The sequence below is a fragment of the Haliaeetus leucocephalus genome, unplaced genomic scaffold (assembly GCF_000737465.1).
Source record: "Haliaeetus leucocephalus isolate CR32 unplaced genomic scaffold, Haliaeetus_leucocephalus-4.0 Scaffold587, whole genome shotgun sequence".
In the NCBI taxonomy this organism is placed as follows: domain Eukaryota; kingdom Metazoa; phylum Chordata; class Aves; order Accipitriformes; family Accipitridae; genus Haliaeetus; species Haliaeetus leucocephalus.
In genome coordinates this window covers 1,138,077-1,165,699 of record NW_010973023.1, presented here as the reverse complement: position 1 = coordinate 1,165,699, position 27,623 = coordinate 1,138,077, and the positions used below count along the sequence as shown (strand labels likewise).

Below are 27,623 nucleotides of genomic sequence, written 5' to 3'. Positions count from 1 at the left end.
ACTGTTTCTACAGGGAAAAATAGTTTAAGAAATTTCTGGCTGTATGTTGTGCTTTAGCTGTGCTTATGCTGGCTGATTGTTAGATCATGGCTTAAACTGGCTTACTGAAAAGACCGGAGTCAAAAAGTTCTTAAGCAGATTTTCCTGCTAGAAGCGGCATCTCATACAACTATATACTACTTTGTGGACTGGTTTTGTGCATTTACTTGCCTCAGCTTTATATATGATGTGCTTGCACACAAGAATACCATGTTAAATTGATTGCTGATAATGTTACATGGAACAGATTAATCATTGTTGGAGAGAACTGAAACAGGTTAAGAATTCCGAGGATGAGACTTGGGGTTTTTTTTAATATACTGACATTAAAGGAGAGGTCCCGTGGCAGAGATGTCCCTTTCAGCAGGACAGGGAGGTGTATGTTAGTCACAGTACAGAGCAGTACTGTGATTACACTGCTGTGCTGTGGGAGGACACCTGAATCTTCTCTTGCCCTCGAACGGTGAGTCAGTCTACAAATCCAGCAAGAAGTTCCCCTTAACACATTTGTGATTTTTTTTTAAATTTTTTATTTATTTATTTATTTATTTAAGTCTGTAGTTGTTGAAAATGTTGAATTTGTATTGGCAACATGTTTAGGATGCATGCAAATAGGTAGTGGCTTTTCCCACCCCCCAGAAAGTAGCTTGAGAAATTGCTCCATCCAAGCCCAAATACTATAGGAGTCCAGTACTTGTTTCTGTGTTACAGCTGGCACATGATATGCCACCTCTCCTTTTTAAAGGGAGAAGTAGAGAAGTTGTTTAGCCTAAAAAATGGATTTAATTTAAAATAACAGGCACAATGGCCTTCATAGTGGATGCTTACATTAATGTTTCCCATTCAAAAGCATTTGTGGTTAGTGCTTGCTCTTGTAGTTATTACTGCTTTGCCTGTAATATGTAGTTGTGGAATAAATTTATTTTTATTGAACACTTATTGTAAACATGGAATATTAAGCTAAAAGGCAGCTGCCATAAAAATGTAAGCCGCTATATATCTTAAACTTCCCATGGTGTGTTTTCCTTAGGCAGGGCCTTTCACATGAAACAAACGGTCATCAGCAGGGCTTGTGGGCCCTTGTGGGAACAAACTATTTTTGTTCATCTGATGAACCATTATTTTGTTGATGTATCAGTCATACTAGTTATGCTTCTTCCACTTTCCCTCTCCTGCTCGCTACCAAGTTCTGTTGAGGTTACTGGGGTTTTTTAGGAACCAGGACTTATGCAGGAATTAGTTAAGGTATATCTAATGGTATTTGTGCCCTGATGTTCATATTGTTGGCTGAGATGCTAGCTGGGATACTTTCTGCTGCATCAGTTTCTCTGTTCTGTAGGAATTACAGTAATAAAGTATGGTGACCGCTACTGATACTGTAAAATACTCCTTAAAAGCAAGGATTAGTCCACGGAAGTGTTAGTTTATCAACAAGAATGAGGCAGTGACAATAAGTTTGAAGTGTTGAACATGGAGAAGAGTGTGTTCTCTCCTGCGCGTCATTCAGACCAGCTGGCAGGGGCCCTTTAGCTGCTGTATGCGCGGACACTGAGCGCTGGGACGTGCCCGAATAACTGCAACTTCAGGGTGATGCATCTTCTGACAAAACCAGGTAGCCAGCTGGGGAGAGAGCAAGTGATGAGCACATCGGCTCCAGAAGGCACACTAGCAGTGCAGGGTCCAGCTGGATGATGGAGTTGCCCGTCCCTTCCTTGCAATTTTAAGCACTAAGCAAGTATTTTGACCTTGTGCTCCTGTAAAAGTTAGTTTTCACAATTTATATAATTTAAACAGGGAATCGGATTTCTTAAGTAAGCCTCACGATGAAATGTTAATTTTCTCATACTTAAAAATATCACTGTGGCCTTTGACTTTACAGTGAGAGCATCCCCTTCTCAAAGATGCAGTACAGTGCATATATTGCTTAGCCTTCGTTATAAGTCATCCTCTTATCAAGCATCTTGTTTAGCCCCAGTTGTGGTAAGGGTAATATTCTGTGCTTTTTGTAGGCAGAGATCTCTTGATAGCCTGTAAAAGCATCAAATCAGTAACTGTCATGAATGTTACTCCAACCTACAAGTTTGCAAAAAGAATTAAAATTTGTCATAGAATTTCAAAAAGCCAGCATTAATTTTCAGAGATCTGGCTCTTCATGTTAGCAAGAGCATTAGGGTTTCATTTAAAACTAATTCTTCACCTTTTACAGATCGCTAATGAGTGATGTGAATTGAACAGAGACTTTCTGCAAAGATACGATGTTGTTTGTCATTCAAAATGATCTGTGAGTTTGGAGGGAAGCGTTGTTTTAAGATGAAAGGTAATCTTTGTGTAAACCTTCAGGGTTTTGTTTCTTTTTTTTTTTCACAGCAGTTAAAATAGGTATTCATGAGTGTTTGTCCCTTCTGTTGTTTTTCAGTCAGCCATGAGCATTCCAACTTTAGCTGAAAGCTATTTTCTGTCTGTCAATAAGTGGAAGAAAATTTAGTGCATGATTCTTGCATTCCCATCTTTTGCACAAAGTGGCAAGTTTTAACTGAACCCAGTGTTTACTCATACTTGGACACACAGTGGAGATAAATGGTCTTATACATGTTTTTATGAGAAACCAATTTTGATTTAAATTAGTGGTAGTTCAAGAAGACTGTTTGCATCTCTTAAATACGCAATACTCCTGTACCGGTGATAACTGAGAAGAGAAGTATTACCAGATGTTACAGGTATTGTGTGCCTGGAGTCTTCCCTTTTATTATTTCAAGTCTTCCTTGGTAAAAAACAACGTAAAGGGCACAGCAGCAACACTATTCACTGCCTTTTGGGAAACAAAGCAGTGATCAGATTGTTGATACCTCTGGACGTTTTCTAGGACCCGTCTTAAAACCAGGGAAAGATCAAGTCTCGGGCTGGACAAGACTTCCCTAAACGCATCGTGCAATGTGCGGACGTACCTTTGTGTTTTCAGTTTTAAGAGGTGTGGAACTCAATGAGAAAGTCTTACCTTGTGTCTTGAACTTCTTGTAAGGAGTATTTTCCCCCCAGGTCTCTGCCTTTCTTGTCCTTATACTTGAATGAAGCTGTGCTAATGAGATTTTAGAGACCCAGCTGCCCCCGCCAAAGCAGCCTCACACTGCACAAGAAGTTGACATGTGAACAGCCCTTTGAACCAAGGAAATACAACTCTGTCAGAGCAGTTACTCTGGCAACAGTATTTCTAATGGTGATTAGCTCCGAAATGGAGCACAAAGAGGAGTCGGTTCATTATGGAGGCGCAGCTCTGGGTTTCGGGGAGAGGAGATGACCTGCTGTTCCTCCCGTGAGTGAATTTAGTCCTCTGATAGTCAGCCCCACGCCGTGGAGAGCAGAATAGGAGGGCTTTGTTTGGGGAAAATTAGTGCATGGGTAACTTTTTTCTATGTGCAAATGGAAACGGTGGTGGTTTGCAATGCAGATCTGCCGAGCTGGAGTGCAGAAACCTTGCTCTACAGCTCAGAGACTGCTAGACCACCGAGCTTTCCTGCTTAGTGGTACAGTCCTTCCAATAAACGATCCGGTGAGAAGTTAGTAGGGGCTGCTTACGAATGAGCGGTTTGACTAACAAAAAGTAGCGTTTAAGATGAAAGTGGCAGGGGGTGGGAAGGTTAATTTTGTTTTGGTGAGCTAGGTCAGGCATGGCAGAAGAGGCATTCAGGTCAAGAGCTTTCTCTCCAAACTTGGACATTTTATTCATCTTGCAGACTAGGAATTTCACATGCTTTTAATTAACAAGGCCTTAAAGCAAAATGCAGCTTCTAGTCATTCTGGCTTGTGAAATTAAGTTTAAATGTATAAGAAATAAGCATCAGTTTTCCCCAAAGACCAAATATTTGCTACATACCAATTTTCCTGGTTTACAACTTTAAATATCCTGGGCATATCCCTGTTTATTTGCAGAAGAGTTCTTGACTTTGCAAATAAATTTTATTTAGCTTTTCATACTACAGATAGATGGCTTACAATAAAAAGCTCTGTGAAATTGATGGCTTAATTGAGTATATAAAAGTAAAGAGAATGCAACTGATTTTTAAAAATAGTTGAAATGCTCGTCGCTATTTTGATCATTTTTTATATCTGCCACATAGATTAAGTCAGTACTCATCTGTTTTAGAAACATATCTTAGCAAGTATATTTACATTAAATTCAGAAGCACTGAATCATCTTTGGGATGAGAGGGAACCTGAAAGCTCTGGGGCAAAAATATTTCTGCTTTCTTGCATTCTCTACTCGCTTTATAGAACAGTGTTTGTTTTAATTGTATAGCATCCTCTGGACTGACATTTCAGTTACAGGCTCTTCAGTATTAATCTGAAGATTGTGACTCTGAGTAGCCTTTTAAATTGGTTAATGAAGTACACTAGTTGGCTTTCATTAGCAGCAAAAAGATGTTTATGTACAGCCACAGCTTACATCAGGCATTCCTGGAGAGCAATATTCATTGCTGTGATGTTTTTCAGTAGAGGTCCCACCCAGCCCTTCAGCTGCCTAAGCTGTTGTGGTGGTGGTACTGCCTTTTCAGGAGGAAAAAAACAAAAAAAAAACCAACAAAAAAAACCCCAAACCAAAACAAAAACCCCATTTGTGCTTTTGGATATATTTTGATATACTCTGACAAAGTTGCTCATAAATCCAGTGTGAACTTGTATATAGTTGTAGTTGTGGAAACAAAATATGTTGGTTTAAGGATTTTTTTTTTCTACCACCGCTAAGCAGCTAATGAGTGATCACTTTGAGTCCTAACAAAGATGTAGTAACAGAAATGGGGTTTGGGCTGAACACGCAATATAGCATGGCTGTTCTCTGGATCTGGTGTTAGTTATAATTATGGTGTATTTCTCTCTTGCTACACAACCATTTAACTGTGGGTTTTTTTCCTCCCTAAGTACTGTGTCTGAAGATGTCAGCAGCAGGAGTTAGCAGATCTGTGGGGTTTTCAGTGCCAGCCATTTTAAGTTTTGTGTATTTCAGGGCTTTCTTCTCTGGAATAGAAGATACAGAAAATGGGAATTTGCAGCAGCACTGCTGAGGAGATATGTGCTGAACCCCTTTTATTGACTTCTGATGGGCAAGATTTAGGTTTCATCTCTTCTCTCAAGGTAGCTTTAGAAAGAGCACAGTAGGTCTTTTGACAGTCCAGCGATTGCCCCACAGATGATCAGTCACGTCTTTCATATGTTGCAAACTTTGAAGGGTCAGGGTACTCCTTTAGGTACTTCTGAAGCTCGTATCACCATCATATCCAAGGGCAAGTAGCCCTGAGCACTTGAATATTGAATGCAATCTAATTATGGAGTGACGGCTACATGACTGCAATGAAAGAAGCAAAAACTGTTTGGTGTCTCAAAGGAGAGCAGGTTGCCTAATGAAGAGAGGGGAGAGGCAGGAGGAATCGTGCTCTGGCAGGGGATATTAGACTTGTTGCCGAAATGGAGGAGGAATTGGGAAGGTTTGGCAGCTCAGAAGGGGATTTCCATTAGGGGGCACATCATTTTTCTAATGGAGAGAAGAGCTAAGAAATTTGAGGCTGAGAATGGTCTATTCTAGAATTTGTAGCACAATTTTAAGTAGGTAACATTAGATCTGCTGCAATTTTACCATTTTTACAGAGCACAGGATAAATTACTCTGTGTTGCTCTGAGTAAGGTTTAGTTTCCAGCTGCTTTGTGGTTTACTCTTCACATTTCTAGAGTAACAATTTGTGCTTTTTTTGCTTTTAAAAATTTATTTGTTTTTTTAGTGTCTGCTTTTGTAGTACTTTGCTGGTGTTCAGGTTGTGCGTTTGAGTAGGTGAGTTCAGACTGTCGTGGGTTTTTTTTCCTTGTGCCTTCCTAGAGTGATAATTTGGCAAGACTACATTATGTATGTTAGTGTGTTGCTATAGACACGCCTATATTCAGATTGAAGAAAAGAGGTAAATATTTTTCTTGACTAATTACCTCTCCCATGTGAGAGTGGAAGCTTTTGCTGAGAAGGTAGTTTTCATTCATGTGTGGTTTTAATTCCATTTTGGTCTTAATTTAGGTCTCACCACATATGATGAAGACAAATCCATGTGCGTATATTAAAATCTGACCTTCGGTTTGCTCTCTGCATTCACTAATGTGTTTTAAAATATTTTAATATATGGCTTTCTAGGCTCCAGATCAATAAACCAATGGGTCTGAAATGACAGAGTGCTACGATATTCCTCTGTAATTTAAACATGATTAGCTGATGAAGGTTATGATCAATATGCCAGGGGAAGATAAATTAATTGATATCATCCTTTCAGGATGATAAGAGGCCTATTGGAGGTGGGATGTAACTAATGAAGCTGCTGCTTCATATATATAAGCCATTTTTTATACAATGTATTCTCACTAAATCATGGTTATGCCATCATTCATTTACATGAAAAACATACGCCACAGACCAGTTTGTTATTAAAATTGCATTCATTTGAGAAGAAATTGTATGCTTACACTGCTAAATAATATCTCTGCCTGTGTTGTAACATATTGAGGAAAAATAATCTTGGAATTTAGATAATTATCTTTTTATATTTTCTGAACGAGACAGGTTGAATGCTGTTAGTTTAATTACAGCAAGTTTCTGTGTGACTTTTTCAGTAGATGCCAGTAATTGTTGCTGGTCTGCTTCACTGACTGGTTTTGGTGGAGGCCATGCAAGTGACTACAGACTCCTTTTCACAAGTTTCATGAAGTGCTTTGCTTCATGAAGATTACTGCATGCAAGGAAGCTAGATTTATTTAGTAGTATTTTTGATTAGCCACTACACTAGTCTCTGTTTCTGAAGACTGAAATTTTGATTACTTTTTAATTTGCGACCCAAAAGGTAGGCAACAAATGTAGTGTACAGGATTTTGGTTTTAAGTATTTATGACCTAAAAAGAGCTCTTTCCAAAGGCCTTAGCTGAATAGTAGAATGAACTGAAATTCCAGTGTATCACAGAACAAATTTCTGAAATAGTTTGACCTTTTGAAATTGAAAAATTATGGGAGAGGTGTGGAAGTTGCTGCATTTCAGATCAACTCTGTTCCCATTTTTTATTATGAGTCTGCTAAGTTGTATATAGAGATGTTAATGACTCTGATCCCTGTATTTGTTTGATAAATGCTGCTTTACTTTGCATGTTGAAGAAAACTTCTTAATAAATTGCAAAATAAATTTGGCATTTTTCCAACTGTGCTAGTGCTGCTAGGTAATAAAAGCTAAAACTAGAAATCATGATACAGCTTCTTTCCATAATGAATTTGAACGGAATGTGGTGTGTGGCACCACTAATCCAGGTATTCTATGTCAGGGACCCTTAGCAGTTTTATTATTCTGATTATTGTTTGTTTCAAACGCTTCAAACATGTGGTTTCCAAAACTGATTGTCCTGATGCAATGGCTGGTAATTAAGAAAAGTCCCCCCCATTCCTCAGCAGCAGAGAGTACACGCTGCCTTGTACATAGCACTGAGATGCACTTGAACTGGATTGTTAGTCAAGCGTTGCTCATACTTATCTTCTATCTGCAAGGAGAACATCCCAAAGAAGAATGGAAAATGTGTACTGCCATAAGCTTTGTTAGTGTGCTATTATAAGCATATAGTGGACTTGTTGTAGCATTGCTGGTATTGCTTTTTGTAACTTGTACACCTGCCTTTTCCTCTTGTGCTTGGATGTTACTGGTTCTGTGGTGTTCACCTGGTAGAGTGAGAGTTCTGGGGCAATTTTATCCCTGTAGAGAACAGAGCTGGAGTCTCATATGGAGCGTAGTGGGGAAAACCAGCATCTGTCATCTTAAATGGATTATTACAGTCAATTTTTGGAGCAGGCTTTGGCAATGGAAAACTCTGTTTTGTGTATTGTGTGTTCCGTGTATTTTTGACATACCGTATTTTCCAGCATGTACTATAGCTTACCTGCCTGTATGTTTTGTTTTTCTTTAGTTGCTCAGAAGATCGTTGCAACAAGGAAGAAACAGCAGCTCTCAATTGGACCCTGCAAATCTCTCCCAAACTCTCCAAGCCACTCATCCGTGTGTTCTGCCCAGGTTTCTGCTGTACATATCAGCCAGGTACAGACTATAATGAGTGCTTGCTTGAAAAAGGAACCGATAGGTTGCTTTTCTTCTAATATATTTAATGTCAGTGCTCTTTTTGCTGCTTGATAGGTAGTTGGCATTTTTTTGAAACATATCAGTGATCTGTAGTTTAAAGCAATGGGGTTTTTTTGTTTTGTTTTGTTTTTTAATTGGCTTGACTTTGTTTCAAGAAACTGCTGCAGTAAAATAGTTTGGCTTTAAAGCCATCTTTGATCATACTGATTTATGCCGAGCATCCTGCTGTTCTGAGTAGACCAATTGTTACGATAGTGGGATTTGCTGTACTGTGTTTTAAAATTACCTCACTATGGTTTTGGTTATTGTTCTCATTCAGAGCAATAATAGCTGGTGTCTCTCAGTGGTTAGTGTGCTAGAATTTTACATTTGTGGGCACTGTGTGCAGTTGTAATTGCCTGTCTCAGTTGTGCTCAATTGTAATGATTCCCCTTTAATGACACAGTGATACATGTTGCTATTGACCTGTAGATACTATGTGTAAAAACAAAATGCTACCTTAATGTGTGGCAGCAAAGTCTGGTGGCCTTGATGGTATTTTTGGAAACACATAGTTAATACCAAAATTTTCTAACTTGCACAGTTTTTACCCACATGCATTAATATGCTCTCCTGTATTTCCCTTGTCATACCCTTCCTCAGTATCTTTGTTTTCTACTGTTAAGTGATAATCTCTGTGTACATTCACAGTTAGGATGTATATAAGCTCTACCATTCAGATCCAAGACCTTTGCAGCCAGGCAGATTGCATTCCCACTGTGCTCTCTCACTCTTGGCAGATGGATGTATAGGGCCATCATTTTGACCCTTACAGTCTGTGGCCAGAGCTGTGGCCTGGTTTCCTGATTGCCACTATAGCAGTTTGAAATGTCTGATAACCACCAGCTCTCCTGGCCTGTTCTTCAGTCTAAACTCAATAATATGCCAATAACGTCTCCTAAGATTATGTTGCAGTCTTGAGCCACCCGTGTGAGGTTTTGTTTTATCTGTGGACCTTTGTCCCACACTGAGAGTGTCTGCTTTTTGGCGAAAAGCAGTATAGTGAAGAAGTGTTCTATCTTTGAGGAAAAGGTTTTGTTGTCCCCATCCCCCCCCTTTAATTTGACATGTTACTGTCTTCTGAAAACACTCTGTTTAGATGTATACCACAGGATGAAGGCTCTGCTTCTTCTGTGGTCATAGTGACTGGTCTCCTTCTGTGCCCTAGTGGAAACTTCCACCACTGGGTTAACTCTAAAGATGCAGATGCCAGTTTGGTCTTAGAGTTCTTTGCTGTGAGATGTTCTGCCTTGAGCTGAGTCCAGATACCGACCTCAGATTGTGACTCACTTCTGCGGATTACGCAAAAGAAAATGCCGAAGTTCAGACCCCCCTTTCTAAAGCAGGTGCTAAGGTGCATGACTCTTCTGAAGAACCCTGGCACCTTTTGGTGAAGTACAAGTTCCTCATATGGAAGAGGTGCTCCCCTTTCTTGTCGTATGTGACATTGACCAAGTTTTTTCAGTCACCCTCTGACCAGTTTGTTGCCACAAGCACTTGGAACTAACTCTCTATGTGAAATGCTTTTCTTCCAAACAGTTTCTTCCAGTCAGTTGTATATGTTCATACTTTTAGACCGAGACGAATTATGCTGCCTGTAGGGGCTATCTGAGACCTGTCCTATTCAGTGGTAAAAGAGGAAACGCGCTGTTGCAGAAATACGGAGAACAAATGGCACCATTTCCAGTACTGACCTTACTCTTGGATCCAAGAACGACCTAGCTTTCTCGGTCTCCTGATGACTGTGTAGTTTTTCAAGACTTTCTAGGGAGGATAGATGATGCTTTGTACAACTCAGTCTTAGCCAGCTGGATCTCCATGTTCCGCATTGTCTTAAAGCAGTTTTGGTCATCCTTCTTGTTAATGAAGCTTGTTCAATGAAGAACATCAAATATCTAGGTTCTCACCAGTTTCCTACCCAAGTCTATTTTGGAAGCCAATAGCAATACCAAATTCTAGACAAGTACTTCACCTATGCAGCAAACTTCTTGCTAGTGATAAGGACTGTTTGGGAAAATCAAGACAAGGTAGCTTTTGTGATAAGGATCCCTACAATCTGTTTCAGTAAAAATGAAATAATGTTCTTTATTGCCTTTACCAGCTGGCATAATTATCCAATGGGACAATTGCAACACCAGTCAAAGATGTTTTTCTTCTGAAACTGATGTCATGCCTAAAAGTGTAGGCCATAAATCTGTTTCATGTCTTATCGCCTTCGTGCTACACTTAAAGGCAGTACGACCTTGTTTAAGTAAAGGAAGCTGAATCCTTATCCTGGACTTAAAAGAACTTTGCAACTGCAATTCCAAGTCTAAGATGATCTGGGGGAAGATTTATCATCTCTGATCTTGGCTGGAAGACTGGCTGGTGTCCTGCCCTTTAGAACATTTCTTTTGACGTAATGATGTTTCACTGAAGATTTCCTCCATGAATCAAAAATGTTATCATTATAGTGCCCTACCACTTGCATTCTCCACAGGACTGAAGGCCTTCAGAAGTAGTGGTTACACAGATTGCTTCAGATAAGGTGAGATATCGTTCCTTCTCTGGTTGGATCACTCTGGTGATCTAACTCCTGCAAACTCTCCAGATGACTCTGCAGCCAGAAGCTTAGGCTTTAGAGAAAAGAAAAAAAAAAAAGTGTCACCTTACCCAGTCTAGTCCTTGGCATACCTTGGGGGAAATTTTAAGGCTTAATACCAACAAGGGCTTCTCCACCCAGTAGTTTCAGTTTTCAAACAGTGAAAGACTTGTTTGTGTGTTTGGATGCATATCTGTATTCATGTCCAGTAGCCCTAGGTGGTGAACACCTAAGAAACATCCCCTTCCAGAAAATGCTCTCAGATATGTCTACGCTAACTACTTAGCTACTACTTTCCAGAGACCTGTTTCACAGAATGAGATGCTTCCTATTCCAGTGACAAAATCCACTTGTGTTTGTAGTAGGTGCTGCTTCTGTTTTCCTTCTCTGACTTTTTGTTTATAATGCATATATGTCAGTCAAGGTGAGAGTTTTACTTGGAAACCTTTGATAGACAGTCAATAACCCTTGGTGCAAGTACTTCACACATACATATGTTGGCTTTCAGGGCAGCACAGAAGGCATGCAAAGAATTTTGTTCTCAAATCCAAGGATATAGTTCCTGATTCGTGATGGGCGGAACTACTGTATACTCTGTCAACAAGAAGGATGGTGCAATATTGCTTATATTCTGCTAGCAAACAATTAATCTGTCTGATGTGTTGAGAAGTAATTTGGTCAACAGCTCACCTTCTGTTTTTTCTGAACACTTCAAAAGGTAGACTGAGTTGTTTTGAGAGGAAGAAGTGTCGTTTAGTGTATTGAAGGCCTTAGGGCATCTCAGGATAGGTCTTTTTACTTTGGCCATCAACAAGAAATGCACACCGGGGGAGTAGAGACCAGTCACTTCTGTATCTAGTGTCCTCCCATCTCCATACCACCTTCATTCCTCCCCACCTCTCCACCACTTGTCAATCTTTCTAGGCATGATATGCTTGTAAACCATGTTAAATCTTATTTCAAAATAGCAACAATAGTTCCCCTTATATCACAAAACCACATAGGCATTCCTTTTCCCTTAAGTCATTCTTGTACTGAAGGAGTTGCTTGTCCTTTACATCTGACATCAGGAAGGCATTTTTAAGATATTAGCTTAGAAGAATAGTGCCAATATCCAAAAGTTCCAAAGGGCTCTTTTCTCTGCCCAGACCCTGAAAGTGGAGATCATCTTGTTCCAAAAACCATGAGGCTGCTCAGGTGGGCATCACCTTTGGTGCTCAGTGTGTTCTACCTGGGCTCAAGATGCCCTAGAAATCCGTGTGAAGTAGCCCTGTACTGGATAACCTGTTAAGTAGTTACCTGCAGCTGTGCCTATTTTTACATTTACACTATTGTAAAAACATCTAAAAATGCCATGGCAACAACACCTGTAATTGCGGTTTGTGTCAAGGATGTCGGGTCCCTTTTCAGACAAATTGATGATGTGGAGATTCCAGCTCAGAGTCCCCAGCAGCATGAGCTTACTGGTGGACTACAGTTTTGAAGTTAAAAATGAAAAGATTATTTACTGGTGACTATACTTCCTTGAAATCTGTAGTCTGCGTGTATTTTCACACTTGCTGTCTTTCCTGGAATTCAGCTGTTTATGTTCTACTCTGTTATGAGAGGAGATTGAAATGGCACCATGTTTCCATGTCTGCCTGTACAACATGTATTCTGCTGTGACAGAGAGCGACCTTAGACACCACACCTTCCATGCTGAGTTTAAAAATACTACCTGAGTGAGTAGTGAGTGCTACCATGTAAAGTCACCTGCAAAATCATTATACGTGTGGACTGCAGTGCAAGGAAACGTGTTTACTCGTCAGCAGTGTCACTCTCCTGGGAGATTTGCATTATACCTGAGAAGGGTATGGAGCTTAACATACATTTTACTAAACTGCAGCTCAGGTATGGCTAGCACACAAGCTTGCTCCCTACTACCTGCTGCAAATCTGTAAAGATGCATTATTTATGCTTGCACTATGCCTCTGTAAAGTTTTTACTACAATGTGATTGTCTAAATATGTAAATTAAACTATTAAAAGCAAAGTGCAGTCAGCTTAATCATCCATTATTTTACTGTATATGAGACCTGATTAAGGATAAGCACTAAATAGTAGGGTACAATTATCTTCTTTATAGTGGGGGTCATTTGGGATGAAATAATCTGTTGTAATACTTTGGGCACTTGAATAAAGAAGAGACTACGTTGCCTAACTAGCTTTTCCTTCTGCTTTTTCATGTAATTGCAAAATGAAAACTAAAAGAGAAATTAAAACAATATTTAATACCATTGCAACATACATTATAATCCTTTTGTATTTACAAGGTTATTTCTAAGTAATCTCTAATACTTATTTCAAATAAGCATTTTATATATATACGTATGTGTTCCCCTTTGTTCATGCATGCACATTGTTTCACACACAGTACGCATGTGTATGGAAGTGCATTCTCCAGGACTCAAATGTCAAAACTCAGTGCATCTGTCAGTGTACTTGTTCCTGCTTTCTTTATCTTCTCAGGACCGTGGTTCTGTTCCTGTGTTAGTTTTTTTTATGCCTGTTGTTACCTTTTCCTTTCTAACGTTTCTTCAGATTCAGACTTGATCTTCTCTTAGATTTTCCAGTTCATAATGCAGTTTGCTGCCACTGTATTATTGATGCCTATTGTCACATTTAGTTAATTAAATATTATTAGTGATTTCCTTGAGATTACTTTTTTTGAATGTGCCAGCTTAGTTTGTCTTTAGAAGTTGTCTTCAGATTCTCTTGGTGCTCTTTGACCTGTCTGTTAGGACAGATCTGCTCTTTCCTCTACCTTGCTGTTACAATGAGAAAAGGCAAAAGCTCCTGAGATGGCCAAGTTCTAATACATCCCAAAGGATGAGGTTAAACTGCTAAATAGGGGAAAATAATACAATTATTACAAGACAGTTTGGTCTTGCTGTGGAGGGCTAGACTTGCTGAAATCTCTGGAATCATTTATCTGGACCTAGGTTTGAAATCTGCTGTCAAATTTGTATTCTACAGCAGCATGCTCAAAGCTTTCTGGCCTTTGCTGAGGCAACGACTAAACACTTCCCTCCTTGATCTGTCTTCAGATGTGTGGCTGTATATCACCAAAATCCCTTGAATAAATTGGATGCCCACCTATAATGTTTTCAGATGAAAGACTGAGATAATGTAACTCTCAAGAGAAAAATTGTACACCAGTGGCAAAGAAAAATGTGTCCTGACTAAAGAATTTTCCATGAGGCTTCTGTGTTTCTACAGAAATACGCTTTTCCCTGCTTTCCCTGGGAACAGAAGGTGCAGACACCAAATGCATTCTGTCATAGGGTATGTAATCTATGCTTTTGATCAAGGCTTGCTTTATTCCAACTGTTCCCAGGCTCACTGAAGCTCTGGCAATCTCTTGCCTGTTTCAGAAGTAGCACCCACTGCCTTTGTTTTCTCCTCAAGCGGTGGTTAGAGATGATTTTTCTGGAGGGTGTCCTGGGATATCTAGAGAGCAGAAAAAAAACATTGATTCTGTTTGTATTGGATTACTTGTCAAGAAGAAAAAGTTCAGCTTTATTCTTCCTATGCTTTCATTTAGTGGTTTGGCCTGACATTTGTACTATGTAAGCTCTATGAATCATTTGGTGATACCAGATAATTTATGTAAGATATAAGGTGAATATTTTGCCACCTTTGTATAAGTGGCCAATCAGGAACATGCCCCTTGCAAATACGAGGGTAAGTCTAACCATTTCTTAATGCAGGTCACTGCTGAGCTCCTGTCATGCCACATAAATTACTCTCTGGTTTGTTTACTAAGGAAATCTGAAATATGTGAAAGTGTGGGATCTGACTTGATTCAATCCTTTTTCTGCACAGAACTGTGGACATTGTATACAAAGTTTTTTGGTTTTTTTAATGAGATACTGGCAGGAATCTCATTACGGGCTTTAATGCTTTCATTCACAGTGTCTGCCTTTGAGGTAACTGCATTGAATGGACCTATTTGGTCAAGTTATGCCAGGTTGATAACTTCGTCTGAGTTGTTCTTGTCTTCTAACAGTGTAGTGACAATATTTTGCTAAATTTGTGCTTGCTGCCATGACCGTGACTTTTTTTACAGCATCAGTCTGTGGCAACAAAGCTAGAAGCCAGTATAGATACTAAAGGTGCACTTTTCTGTAAATGGAGTATTGGCCATTCACACAGGGTGTGTTCTAGAAGTAACATATCCCCGAAATGAAAGACTTTCAGGGTTTTCTCTAATGGTGTGCTGAAGTTCATTGACTGCCATCACGCTGTGTATCTTCCTAGCAGGAAGGAAAGACAAGGTTGTACTGTGTATGTCCAGAAGCCAAGCACATTTGCTTGGGCACAACTGCCTTAATGAGGACGGGACAGTCTGTCACCTGAGAAAGCCAAACAGGGATGTATCTGTGAAAATGGTTCTGCTGGGGCTAATAGTTTCCCCATCTACAGTCATTTGATTGACCTCTGTCCCTATTGCCATGACTCTGGTTAGAGCAGTGACTCAGAAATGGCCCTTTATGCTGATGTCTCAGGTATGTCCAAGTCTTGAGAGCAGCTTAGTGGAAAAACTTGATTGTAAAGGTAATGTTAAGCTGTGTGATGTCCCAATGGGTATTAGAGTGCTTATTTGATTGGGTTTGACTGCCACAAATTTGACCAGTTTGTCTACAGTTAGCAAATGCGTTTATATTTGATATGTGTTTGGTTACATGTGCTGTAAGGAAGATTGTTCTTCAGATTCACTGACTTGATTTATATGGCTTGGGACAAACTTTAAGTTCTGCGAATTATAGTTATTGCCATGTGTCCTAAATTCTGTACCTCACTCCAGTGAACTTGTTATTAAATGCTTGCATACCGGTGGCAGGAAGCTGCTCTCTACAATCTTAAAATGGCAAAGTCCCTAGACTTCTATTTGGTGCAGGCAAACAACCCAACAGAGACCACTCACCACCTTTTGTTTCCTTCAGGAGTGCATTAAGTTCAGATGTTACCAAGAACATGGATTACAAGTGCTTGTCTGGTTGCATTTTTCATTGCTCCTGCCTGTACAGGCTGTAACTTGGAAGTCACGGCTGAGCATCTCCTTGTCAAACCCATTCTCTCTATTGAGGTGTTTCAGAGCAGCCGTATAGTTCTATATATTTGCTAATTATTGGCACGCTCAGTAGGAGTTGGAGCTTGTTCGGTATTGGTAGCCATGCTTTTATGCTGTGGAAACCTTGAAGTTTTCCACTTTTAAGTCTTTTATTGAAATAGGTAATTATTTTTTTCCAGCCAGCGGATTTGACGTGGCTTATTTTGAACCACCTCAGAATTTTATTTACAAAGTTGGAAATCCAGTGGGGTTAGTATGTGTGAAGAGAAATGTTGCCTGCAGGACTTGCCTTATAGAAGCTGTCTGTATAGGAACGTTTTGTCTTTGGGGACTAGAATGCCCAGCGTGTATGTGGTTTCCTTTAAGAGTTACGCACTCCTGGAAAATAAATCACTTAAAAATCCAGGAGACAGTGCCTCACTGCAAAAAGTATAAAATGATGCTATAAGATGACGAAAGATTAAAAAGGTAACATTTTAGGGACTCCTTTATGTACCTGGTCTGGGAAATAGGCATTTAGGGTAGAAATCTGTTAATTTTAGTTTAAAGAAGAAAACAGGTGGCAGTGCATAGTTATCAAGTTGATTGATATTATGAAACAACATAGCTGCATCCTTTTATTTTCAACAGCTTGTGGTTCAAATCCTGTCATCAGGGTACAACATTTGAATCGTTCCTTCTTGCCTTTTTCCTCTCCTTTCCATAGAAGAGGCTTCTTCTAAGTGTTTTGAGGCATAACCCTGTTGTGATCTTTCTTTTCCCCGTCATCTTCATCACTTACTGTCATCTTTTTTTCTCCTCGGGTGAGCCTTGCAGCTGCATAGTTTTAATCTTAAATGCGTTCAGTGCCTTTTCCCATTAACGGGGAAGATTTCCTTGTCCCTCATTTTCCCTGCCCCAGTTTGGTTCAGTCATGGCAGAGTGGACAGTAGGCCCTCACCACTCTAGTCTGAAAGCCATTCCTTGACACCAGCATCTTTGGTCTCCTTCCCTAATGCTGTTATACAGTTGGTGAGTGTTCAGTTGTTCTCCTCCTATACCTTCTTTTGTCAGCCAGGTTTGAAGGCTTCCATACCACCCTCCTCATCTGTGGCATGTCCAGTGGTTTGAGTACTCATTTTAAAAGTCTTTGGCTGTTTGAACTTTGGCAAACTTTTGGCAATCACTTTGAGTGTCCTAGGTACATGGTTTTTCATGACTGTTTTTCATGCAAGAGTCTTTCCTGTGTTTCTTTGGAGAGGTAATCTCTGACCTCCACAGGCTCAGTGTGTCTTCATGCAGGCCATTTACTCTCCTGTATGTTTGGTGTGTTACTTGGTGTCTTGGCAAGATGCCATAGAGAAAGCGAATGCGGGGTAAATTGAGGTCCCTTCTTCCCCGGTTGTCCTGCTCATCTCTCTGGTGTTACCATTCTCTGTTAGGACACTAAAAATGATAATTTCGGCTCTCATTCTTTCATCTCCTTTGTTTTATATACTTGGGCTGTCTCCAAATTCTACTTGCTACTTCTTCTTGGCACTTGAAAATGTTGTAGAAGAACTCTTCTCAAGATCCTCTGTTACTTTCAGTACCCTTACCTCTGGCTTCCTGACAGCCATGTGCTTCGCCAGTTCAGTCAGAATGAAGGGAAGATGAAATTTAATGTCCTTTTATATCTATTTATCTATCTTTTTAATTCTTTTTTTTTTTTAAAGAGGGGAAGAGGAAAACTTTCTCCATGAAAAAGCTCATTTGCTGTATTATCAGTCCTATTTTGTCACACAGAAATGAGCTGAGGAACATGTTGTTATTTACAGAGAAACAGTGACTTTCAGAAGTTGTGTTCCTGCATTTCTGTCTGCATTGATTGGCCTTTCAGCCCAAATATGAGCTGCTTTTTTCATGCCTCTTCCTTTTTACCCTTTGCTTCTTGAAATTAAAAAAAAAAAAAAAAAAAAAAAAAAAAAAAAGGGCAATTTGGAAAAGCTGGAAGAATCAGAAGAGGACTTGAAATCATCAAAAGAGACTTCACTTCAGCTGGATGATATAAAGGGTTGCCTCCTGCTTGGTTCTCCTTCAGAAGTTTCATGATGACTGCTTGCAACTTGAGACCCTGGTCCGTACACTGACCTCCGAGGAGTATGTGAGAAGTCCCGTCAGGCTGCTGGTGCCTCCCCAGAGGAGTGCCTTGCCTGTATGGCAGCTTCGTGCACGTGTAAGAACAGTCACTAGTGTAGGAGCAACGCTGAAGAGTTGACATTGGAGTGCCTGCTTTTCCTTTTGAGCAACTTTACCTGGTGAATTCCTACCTATAGCAATTAAGATGAGACCACATAACGGGTTAAGTGTCATGGGAGAATCCTTCTCAGGCATCCTGGAAATACCCTCTTACTTTCTTTCCTCGCTTCTTTTAGGAAACTCGGCTGCTTTGAAGATGTTCTTTTGCCCTTTTGTGTGCATCACAGACCTTTATTTCCCCCCTCATAAGTTACAAGTGAGTTGTTGTCCAGACCCTTCAACCACTGCTGCTGTTCCGGTGAGCTTTTCATCAACAGCATGCAGAATTTTCCACATTGGCTCTGCTCCAGTTGTCCATCAGCATATACAGTATATTCTCAAAGGCTATACTTGTATCTGATGGGAAAAAAAAATCTGTCCTTTTGTCTTTCCAGACTACTTCCACATACTTTTTAATGATGTTTTTAGTACTCATTTATGTTATGTGTAATAATTTAAAAAAAGAAAAAAGAAAAAAAAAATCAAGACTTTGTTCTTAATCACCTTTTGGTCCTTTCCATTCTGCCTGGTTTCCTCACCTTCCCGCTATTAGTAACTTGTTACCTCAATTCATTAGTTGCTTTATAGGCTAAGTGACAGCTTTATTTCTTTCAAGACTATGATGTAACTTCACATTTTTGGCTACTTTGAATAAATTGGAATGTCTTCCTTTAAAGTTTTGTATCTCTGTACCAATGGCTTCAGCAAATGTGTTGGGAACTATCTATCTATCACCATAGTAGCCATTTTACAACGCTGCATTATTTTCATTTTTTTGATTAGCTCTCAGTGAACTGATGTCTCCAGACTAGGATTAAGTCCAGCTATGGAGTTCTATGGCACTAGGTATTTTTATTTAGGTTTGAGGCAGAATTTGGTTTAGCAATTTTGAAGTAGAAAAACGGAATTTACAGACTTTGCCCAATGTTTTGCTTACTCATACACTAGTAAAACAAATTAAACTGTTTATATCCAGTTAAGGTTATATTGTATAGAATGAAAATGTGCCTGCCATATCAACAGAACTATCTAAGTTTTCAAAAAATAATGGCAGGGAAAATATTTAAGGGCTTGGAATAGAAATGTGTGGAAAAGTGGCAGTAGGGCAGTCCCGCTGTGTTCCTGAGCCTAGGCTGCTGTTCTTGCATATCAGGACTGAATAAGATACAGCTGTGGATTGTAATTTCTTGAAAGCAGTGTATCACTGTTTAAAACTAACTTTAATCCTTGCAGACCAGTAATGGAGGAGGGAGTTTAAGTGATTATTCCTCCTCTGTCCCATCAACTCCAAGCACCAGCCAGAAGGAGCTACGGATTGATGTCCCTCCCACTGCCAACACACCAACTCCTGTCCGTAAACAGTCCAAGCGCCGATCCAACCTCTTCACGGTGAGTGAGCCAAGGAAGAGACTATTGCTGTATTTTACATAGTGCTCTGTGATGATGGCCTGAATTTCAACCCTGTTGAGTTGAGCTGGTCTAATCCAGACAGGAGTGTTGAGATGGATCTGTAGGCTCAAAATCAAAAACACCCTAGAATTACCATGGGGTGGTTCTGTTGGAGGACTTAACAGAAACTAAATACAGTGAAGTTCTCCTGTTGGGAATTGCAGTGAAGCAAGTGAATCCACAGTTGAATTCTGGAGCCTTTTTCCAACTTTAATTCTCAGACCTGTCTAGATTCCCTGGTTTGGCAGTAATCAAAGAGAAAGCTGGGCCTCTTCTCCCCAATCCTGCCCTTACACTGAATAATGCTGCTGATGCAGGGCTCCCTTGTGAGGTCTCCTGTGTTTGTGGAGAGGTCTTAGGTTTACCATGGGAATACCATGCGGTACTGCAAAATAACTACCCCATGCTGCTTTTATTACTATACAGTCTCAACTCACTTTTCCAGGGCTAAGAGATGATGGAGATTAAAATGACTTTTTTTCTTCCCAAACCATCTGGGGTTTGCTTCATTGAGAGGCAAAAAAAATGTACTAAATAGAAGGCTTGACTGGTCCAATATGATAGGTCTTTGTTATGGAGAAGTAGTTTGGGAGATGATAATGAAGCCTTGAGTGATGATTTCCTTAGTTTAGTAGTCTTACTGAAAGCTTAGGGATTGTATTGCCTCGGTAATTGTGGTTTTGTAAGCAGTTTTTTGACACTTAACACGCTTTATAGCAAAACCAGAATCTCTGTGGGCTCACATGTAAGTCCCTTGGTGATGGTAGCTACATGTTAGATGCGTTTAGAAAGCCATGACTTCCTTGTCATCGTAAAGAGTTTGTATTTTTTTATTCCAAAGGTGATGTCATGTTCACTTCCTAAAGGTAGCTCGCTCCTTGGTTGCATCCAGGGAACCGCATACAAAAATGGTAAAACCATTTCCTTGTACTCTAAACAAAATCTGATCTCTCAGCCTTTAGCAAGTAGAAAGTTTTGTTATCGTTTTGGAGCGCTGAGTGACCGCACAGAGTCACAGGGATTGTATTTCATGTGTCCATCCCAACAGTGATATTTTGATTTCAAATGAGATTTTTAAACTCCTACAAAGGAATGAAAATCATGCATTTGTGCTTAGGCGCAAATGTCTAGGTGCAAAATAATAAAATGTGCAAAAATGAGTGGCATGTGAAAAGGGGTCCAATTTTGATGCTGGTATTTTATAGCAATCGTGCAGATTTCCTCCTGTTGGTGGGAATACTCACTGCCATTTGGGCATATTCAGGAGCTACCAACCCCACTAGATGTCAGTGTCAGCCCAGAAACTGCCAGCAGATTAATACCTCTGGAAATGGAGCTGAGACACTACAGCATCCCTCAAAAGCATTCGCCGACCATTTCTGGTCTGAAGGTTGCATAAAATGCCATAAGGGCTGTATAGATGTTGTTGACATTTGGGAAACTGGGGATGTTTTAAATTAGAGTGAGTATAAATTTGAGAAAGTGAATAGAGAAAAATATACCCATCTGCGATTGCAGAAAGGGTTTGAGAAGAACGTTAAAGTCAGCTGCATTTGCTGTAAACAAATAGACTAAAGCTCTGGTTTGTGATAATTAATAGCATAGTGAGAACCAAATTTACTAATGTGAGAGGATGTTGATGGTTGTCTTAATGTCTAATAACCGGGGGAAAATTGGGGGGAGAACAAGTCCTATGGGGAAAAAATAACAATAATTTGACTTTTCAGAATTAGCTTTGTCTTTTAAGCTCTGGACATATTGAATGTTGTGTAATGAGTTGCCCTGTAATCCATGTCCTGAAGTACTTAACACTGACCCTGCTGTAACTCAGGTTTTATGCCATATCAGCCAAGTTATAACCTGGAATTATTTAATTGAATAAAAATATGACCACTATTTTCTGTCTAGTTATGAACAGAGTATGTAATCAAAATATTTTACTGTTTAGGTCTGGGTTTCTTGCTGTGCTTCTTTCCTAGCCTGTTACTTGCTTATGCCTTTATCACTTACAGAATCAAATATATTTCTGTTTAATTGCAAATTGCCCCTTGTTATCTAGCATAGGTAATATGTGTAATTTCCTACACAAAGAGCTTTTTGTGTTGGAAGAAAATTGGGTTAAGTAGAAAACAGGTAACAATTTTTCTTAAAATGCTTACAGCTTTTGAGTTGAAATAGGGTTGAGAATTGTAAGCATGTTCATGTTTAAGTGCATTAAATGCAGTATCTGATCTTTTTGACTTTGAATATTAATATTTGCTGTAAAGCCATTGTTGCAATAGCTGACTTTCTACTTAAGTGATAAAATAGATCAAATATAGCACAAGGGTAAATGTCCTTTGTTTTGTGCACTGTATTAACAGGGACAACTAAATAATACTGTGTAGCACAGGTGGGGATTTAAGATGCATATGAGGTCCACTTCAGCAAAGAACTGATTGTAACTGTGTGTCCAATCCCATATGGGGCGAATGAACTTCTGGTACAGTAAGATGCATCTTCTTTCCCATGTTCAGCATTACCTATCTTGCATCTTTGCAGAATTGCAAGCAAGACTTTTTTAAAAGTTAAAATGAGCTCTCTGTCTCAGTATCTACTATTAGAGATCAGATTTCTTACTTTTGGGGCTCTCTGGACTGCTGATACTGGATTCTGGTTGTGCCCAAACTCAGGTGCTGCATCCCTCTGGGACTAAATCTTATTTCACAGACCTAACTTGGGTAAGGTTTTATGTTGACATCAATCTGCGTATGACTTCCACTGCAAAGGGGAAATGAGTCAAGTGATATTCATGCAGGCATTTTAATTTTTTTGGACTTTTTCTGGTTTGCTTGAATGAAGTTTTAAATAAAACCACTTAACGTGTAGATGTGACATCAGGAAAAGTCCTAGCAAATGTTGATCCACTATGGTTTCGAGTCTATTTTACACTATAGGATGTAAGATGCATTGTGTGTGTCATAGGTACAAAAGCGTAAAAGATCAGAATATATCTATTTCACTGCATGATTTGTCATTATAAATAGCAGAGCCCACTAAGATTCTCCCTTTGAAAATTTTATGTATCCTGTGATTACAAGCAGCTAGAATAGAATTTGCCTAACAGAAATTCCTATGTTTCTATGCTTTTGGCATTTGACAATATTTTTGCATATAGGTATTTCTCTTCTATGTGCAATGTATTATTTCCAGATGCAGTTACTTTTACGGAATGGAAGACATGGTGATTTAAAAATAAAAATGAAAAATAGTGCGTAGATATTTAGCTTGCTTTTCAGAGGCAGGATCCTTTCTTTAAAAAAGTCAAATAAAAAAGAAACATTCAAGTTGACAACTTCCCTCCCAAGGATTTGGCTACCTTCACTGACTTTCTTTAAAATGTCACTTATGGGCGCTTTGCACCATTGAAGCATTGTTTTGCCTTGTATTATTGGGAAGTGGCACTTTCAGATTCAGAAATCTGTCTTGAAGGACGAGGAACAATAGTTATCCTGAACATTGGATTTCATCCCTCCCACTTGTTTTGCTTGCTTTCATTTATTCTTTGTTTAATTCCCCGGCACGTCATTCCATTGCCCCGAACCATAGTAACTAGTGATAGGAGCCCATTCCCGGTGGAGCGGGGAAAGCAGCACGGGATCCCTGCTGGGTAAATGTGTTGCTTAGAATGGTGTTACTTGAAGTCCTCCTCCGTGGGTTTTCTCCCTCCCCTTCCTTCCTCTTGCGCCCGAAGGCAACTGCTTTGGGGATTTTTTTCTTCCTTCCACCCCTTCGTATAATTTGGAAAATGGGTATTAGCTGTCCACAATCCTAACTGTTCTCCTAATTTCAGTGTCTTTCAAACATCTCTTACGGCTGAAAATGAAAAGCAGGATCTTGTGTCGCTCTGGTTTTCATTAACTTCCCATTGTGATACTGGACATTGCAAATGTATGCATTTCATATATCATCTCTGATTTGAAAAGCACATGAAAATGTTTTCCCATTTTCGATATTGTGTGAGTAATGTTCCTATTGAAAAGTAATGGAGTGAAGTTGTCACTTGTCAGTTCAGTTATTAAGGAGGATGATTCTCAGGTCTTCTTTTTGTAATAAAATAAATCTGTCAAAATCATTACGGTCGTGCATTCTTTCACAATAATGGACTGGAATCTGAATAACTTCTTAAAATTCCTATATAACTTTATAAAGTCATGAAGTGAGCACTGTGAGCTTACTCCTAAGGCAGTTCTAGTGTTATAGAAAGCCAAGATGAGACAATTCAGGATTTAAACATTGGTTAAATTTTCCTCATGCTGATTTTTCTTCATTGTGTTCAGATAACTTTTTTCAGCATCAATCGCTAGCTTTTCTTTCAATTCCAACTTTTTAACCATCCAAAAGTAGGGGAAAAAAAAAAGTCAATATGATCAAAACCAGCATCATAAAGTCACATTTCTAAGTAGTTGATAACATTTCTAAAAACCACACAGATATAAGTAAGTTTATGCATGTATATATCAGATTTTTTTAATGGCAAGCTGGAACCTTCATTCCTCTTTGGAGCCTCTACTGGAAACTTCAGAAACGTGTCCTCTGATCTGCTGTGTCTTCAGGCAGTGAAACTGTAATTCTTTAAACCCAAATGCCATTTCAAACAAGTGGATGGTTGGAAATTACAGGCAGTATTTTAGTATTCATATTTTGGGACAGTTGTGTACTTTTGTAGATTCTAAGTCTCGGCCTTTGGGTCTATATTTATGTGTCAAAATACTTTTTTTAATTGCTTTAAAAAAGAAAAATTTTAAAAAAGCGTTCTCTGTGTGAACCACTATGTTTAATGGAGCCCAAACTTTCTTTTTGCTCTGCAGTCTCGGAAAGGGAGTGACCCAGACAAAGAGAAGAAGGTCCTGGAGAGCAGAACAGATAGCATTGGAAGCGGTCGCGCAATCCCAATTAAACAGGTATGCCGAAATTTTTTTTTTTTTTTTTTTTTTTTTTTGCTTTCCATAGTTGGAGACACACCTCGGGTCTTAAGCACTCTGATGGCAGGCCCATGCGCCAAGACGTGTTTGATGTGCTCCGGTGATGAATGTGGAAGTCACTCACTTGACATCAATTAGGAGAGGTTCCTATGTGTATTAAAATAGGATCATTAGAATAAGAAGAGGGAAAATGTGACAACAGGCCTAATGAAGTGCAGTCTGCCGGCCTGCATATGGAGCGGGTTTCTAGGCTGTGCTGGCTTCAAAGCTGCCTTTGTAGAGGGGGCTTTGATTGGGCCGTGTGCTGCCAGTCGGCAGGGTAAATCAGATCGCTCTACAAGAGCCCCTTGTGATCGCAGAAATAGCCTGATGTGGCCCTAATTTGCTACTGCAGACGGACATCTGAACACAGTTTCAGGCTGGTTTGTAACAACGAGGCAATTAGTTGTGATAATCATAGCCGGTGTGTCAGCTGTGCGTTCTTGTTTGTAATTTGCTAATGAAGGAATTGTAACTTTGATTAGGTTCAGTTTCATTTAGACCTTATTATATAAGAGAACGTTTACAGCTGTAATGTGTGGCCTTAATTAAACTTCCTCATTACACAACAGGACTTGAATTCAAGGATTTGTTTTGGTCTGTTTTACTAGCCTAGATGCACTTTCATTAGCCTGGAAACTCAATGCTAAATTGTAGCTGTGAACACTCCTTTGAAAGGCAAAAGCAATGCAGGCATCTGATGCAAAGTATTTGGGTGAATGAGATCATTTACTTTCTCAAATTAAATTACACTGAATTCACACAGTTAAGAACACCACTCTAAGCATTTGTACGGGATGCTTACAAATAGTTTCTGTGGTAGTTTTGGCAAGTATTTACTTCTCTGTGAGTTACTTTGCTGGAGATAGCAAAATTGCCGAGCGAAATGAGCTTATTTTCTTCCCACACGGTTGTTTCCAGTTTCTTTTGGTGGCTTTCCTACCCTCTGGAGGGTCACTTGCCTCTTCTAATCCGTCCTCAGTCCATGCTTCATCTTGCCAGGTAGCCCTGGGTCTCCTGTTTGGGGGTGGGTTTATGTGCTTTGGGGGGTTCGTGGGTTTGTTGTTTGGTTTGTTTTTTTCTTTTTGGAAGTAGGGGTGAGATGGTGTTTTGTACCGTTAACTGTTTGCAGTGATTTTCTTTCTTAAAGGCAGTTAAAAAGACCTTTGGGGACTATCAGGCAGCAGAAGTGCTGTCGTGTCTGTGAATCTCTAGTAGACAAATTTTAATCAAACACACTGCAATTCAGAAGAGCAGTTTGAAATCAGATAAGCTCAGGATTTGGCTTTGCATTCAGTGGAGGAGATTCCAGGCATTTAAAACAAGCTAGAATTTTTTTCTACAGCTTTTGTGTGGTACGAGATGGGTTAGACTGGCTGGAATTCTTTTTGGGTAATGCTAATTAAACAAAAGTGTCTGCGAATGCAGCTGAGAATAAAAAACAGAGGAATATACTTTTCAATATTTATTCAAGGCATACATACTGTTCTTTTCTAAAATGCTGTTGTATGAAATTAATTTGATTAAAAATGCACTTGTAGGAAGAGTATTGTAAGATAAGCATTTTAAGTACGATTGCCCTATACCATGTTGTAATGAAATATCCCCTACAATCTCTTGAATTTCTGTATTGAAAATTTCTCCCTGCACCCCCTACTTGTATACTGAGTATGACCAATCTTTTGGGAATGTGTACTTTTTGTTATTAATCGCAATTATGGTAATTTCCTTTTGTCACGTACAAGCAATTATCAGCAAATATTTGAGCATGTCTGTAGTCAGCAGATACATCCTATTCATCGGGGTTTTGGAAGGGTGCTAAAAAAAGGGAGGCTGAATGGCATGCAGTGCTGTAGGATGGCTGCTGTCAGTGGTATTTCACATCATACTTACATGTGAAGAGAATGGATTTTGGAGTTCATAGGTTTTCTAGGTTACAGTCTGCAGTAAGGTGTAGGAGACCAGTGCCACCTAGCCACTGAAGCAAAAGAAGATGGAGTAGGAAAAAAATGCTTTTTTTGATGTGGAAACTCTTAATTAAAAATTGACATACAGTATGTATTCATACTGACGATGTTTCACTACAGTTTAAAAATGTACATTAGTTTGAAGTGGTCTTTGATTACAACCTACACTATTTCAAGCAGAAATGGCTCCTGAAGTTTGACCAAGGGATAGCTTTTTGTCTAGCCACTATTTAGATGGAGACTTCCTATCAGTAGAGGTGGCACCAAGTTAAATTGCTGATAACGACTGTGTTCTTGGTGGGCTCTACCGGTGCCAGATTCTTGGAGATTTCTTTGAGGCAGTAGAAATTCCTGCTGGTGTCTCTTATTTTATGCATTAACTGTGAATAAGACAGGGGGATGTGAAAAGGAACTTTTTGACCTAAAAATGTTAGTGTGTCATGCTACTGTGCTTCTAATGAGAAGCCCCTTCCATCATGGTATGCTTCTGTGACAAATGGTCAGGGAATAGCAAGAGGAGTCTGTTTTCAGGAAGTTGGATGCAGATTGTAGTATTCACAGTATTGCTGTGGGAGAGCTATCTTATTATATCCTTAAAAACCTCTTCCTTTTAATCTTTTTGTCACCATGTTTTCCACTGTTTGTCCTCCTTCTAGCCTGAAAGTCACTTTGCACTACCCTGTGCTAGTATCATGAGTAACCTCCAGTTATGTTAAATGTCCTCTGACTTTTTTAAGCTGTGGTTGAGCAAAATGCCTTTCCCAGCTTCGTGCACATGCTCTTTCTTCTGTCTTTGGGACATCATCAAAAGCATGTAGTGACCAGGCCCTTTTAATATCTGTTGTCAGTACTTTGTTTTATTCTTGGTAGGTTCTTACTCTATATGCATGCCAGCAATACTTTACACGGACTGCTGGCAAGGCTGGGCTTCTTCTGGTGCAAGGCAGAAGTCCAAGCTCATATGTGCAGATCAGTGCTTCAGTTGTGTTGGTTGAGCTTATTAGCAGATTTATTCCGCCAGCGCCCCCCGCCCCCTCGC

At 39.5% G+C, this 27,623-nt stretch overlaps 1 protein-coding gene across 2 annotated transcripts in view; it reads left to right on the top strand.

The window, feature by feature from the left end:
* Nucleotides 1-27,623, top strand: part of AGAP1 (ArfGAP with GTPase domain, ankyrin repeat and PH domain 1) — a 394,096-nt gene that overhangs the window by 180,097 nt on the left and 186,376 nt on the right. For both annotated transcript variants that reach the window (XM_010577896.1, XM_010577895.1), the window contains exons 7-9: nt 8,008-8,135; nt 19,399-19,554; nt 24,465-24,557. In XM_010577896.1, the coding sequence (XP_010576198.1) occupies nt 8,008-8,135; nt 19,399-19,554; nt 24,465-24,557 (377 nt within the window). The remainder of the gene's footprint in view (nt 1-8,007; nt 8,136-19,398; nt 19,555-24,464; nt 24,558-27,623) is intronic.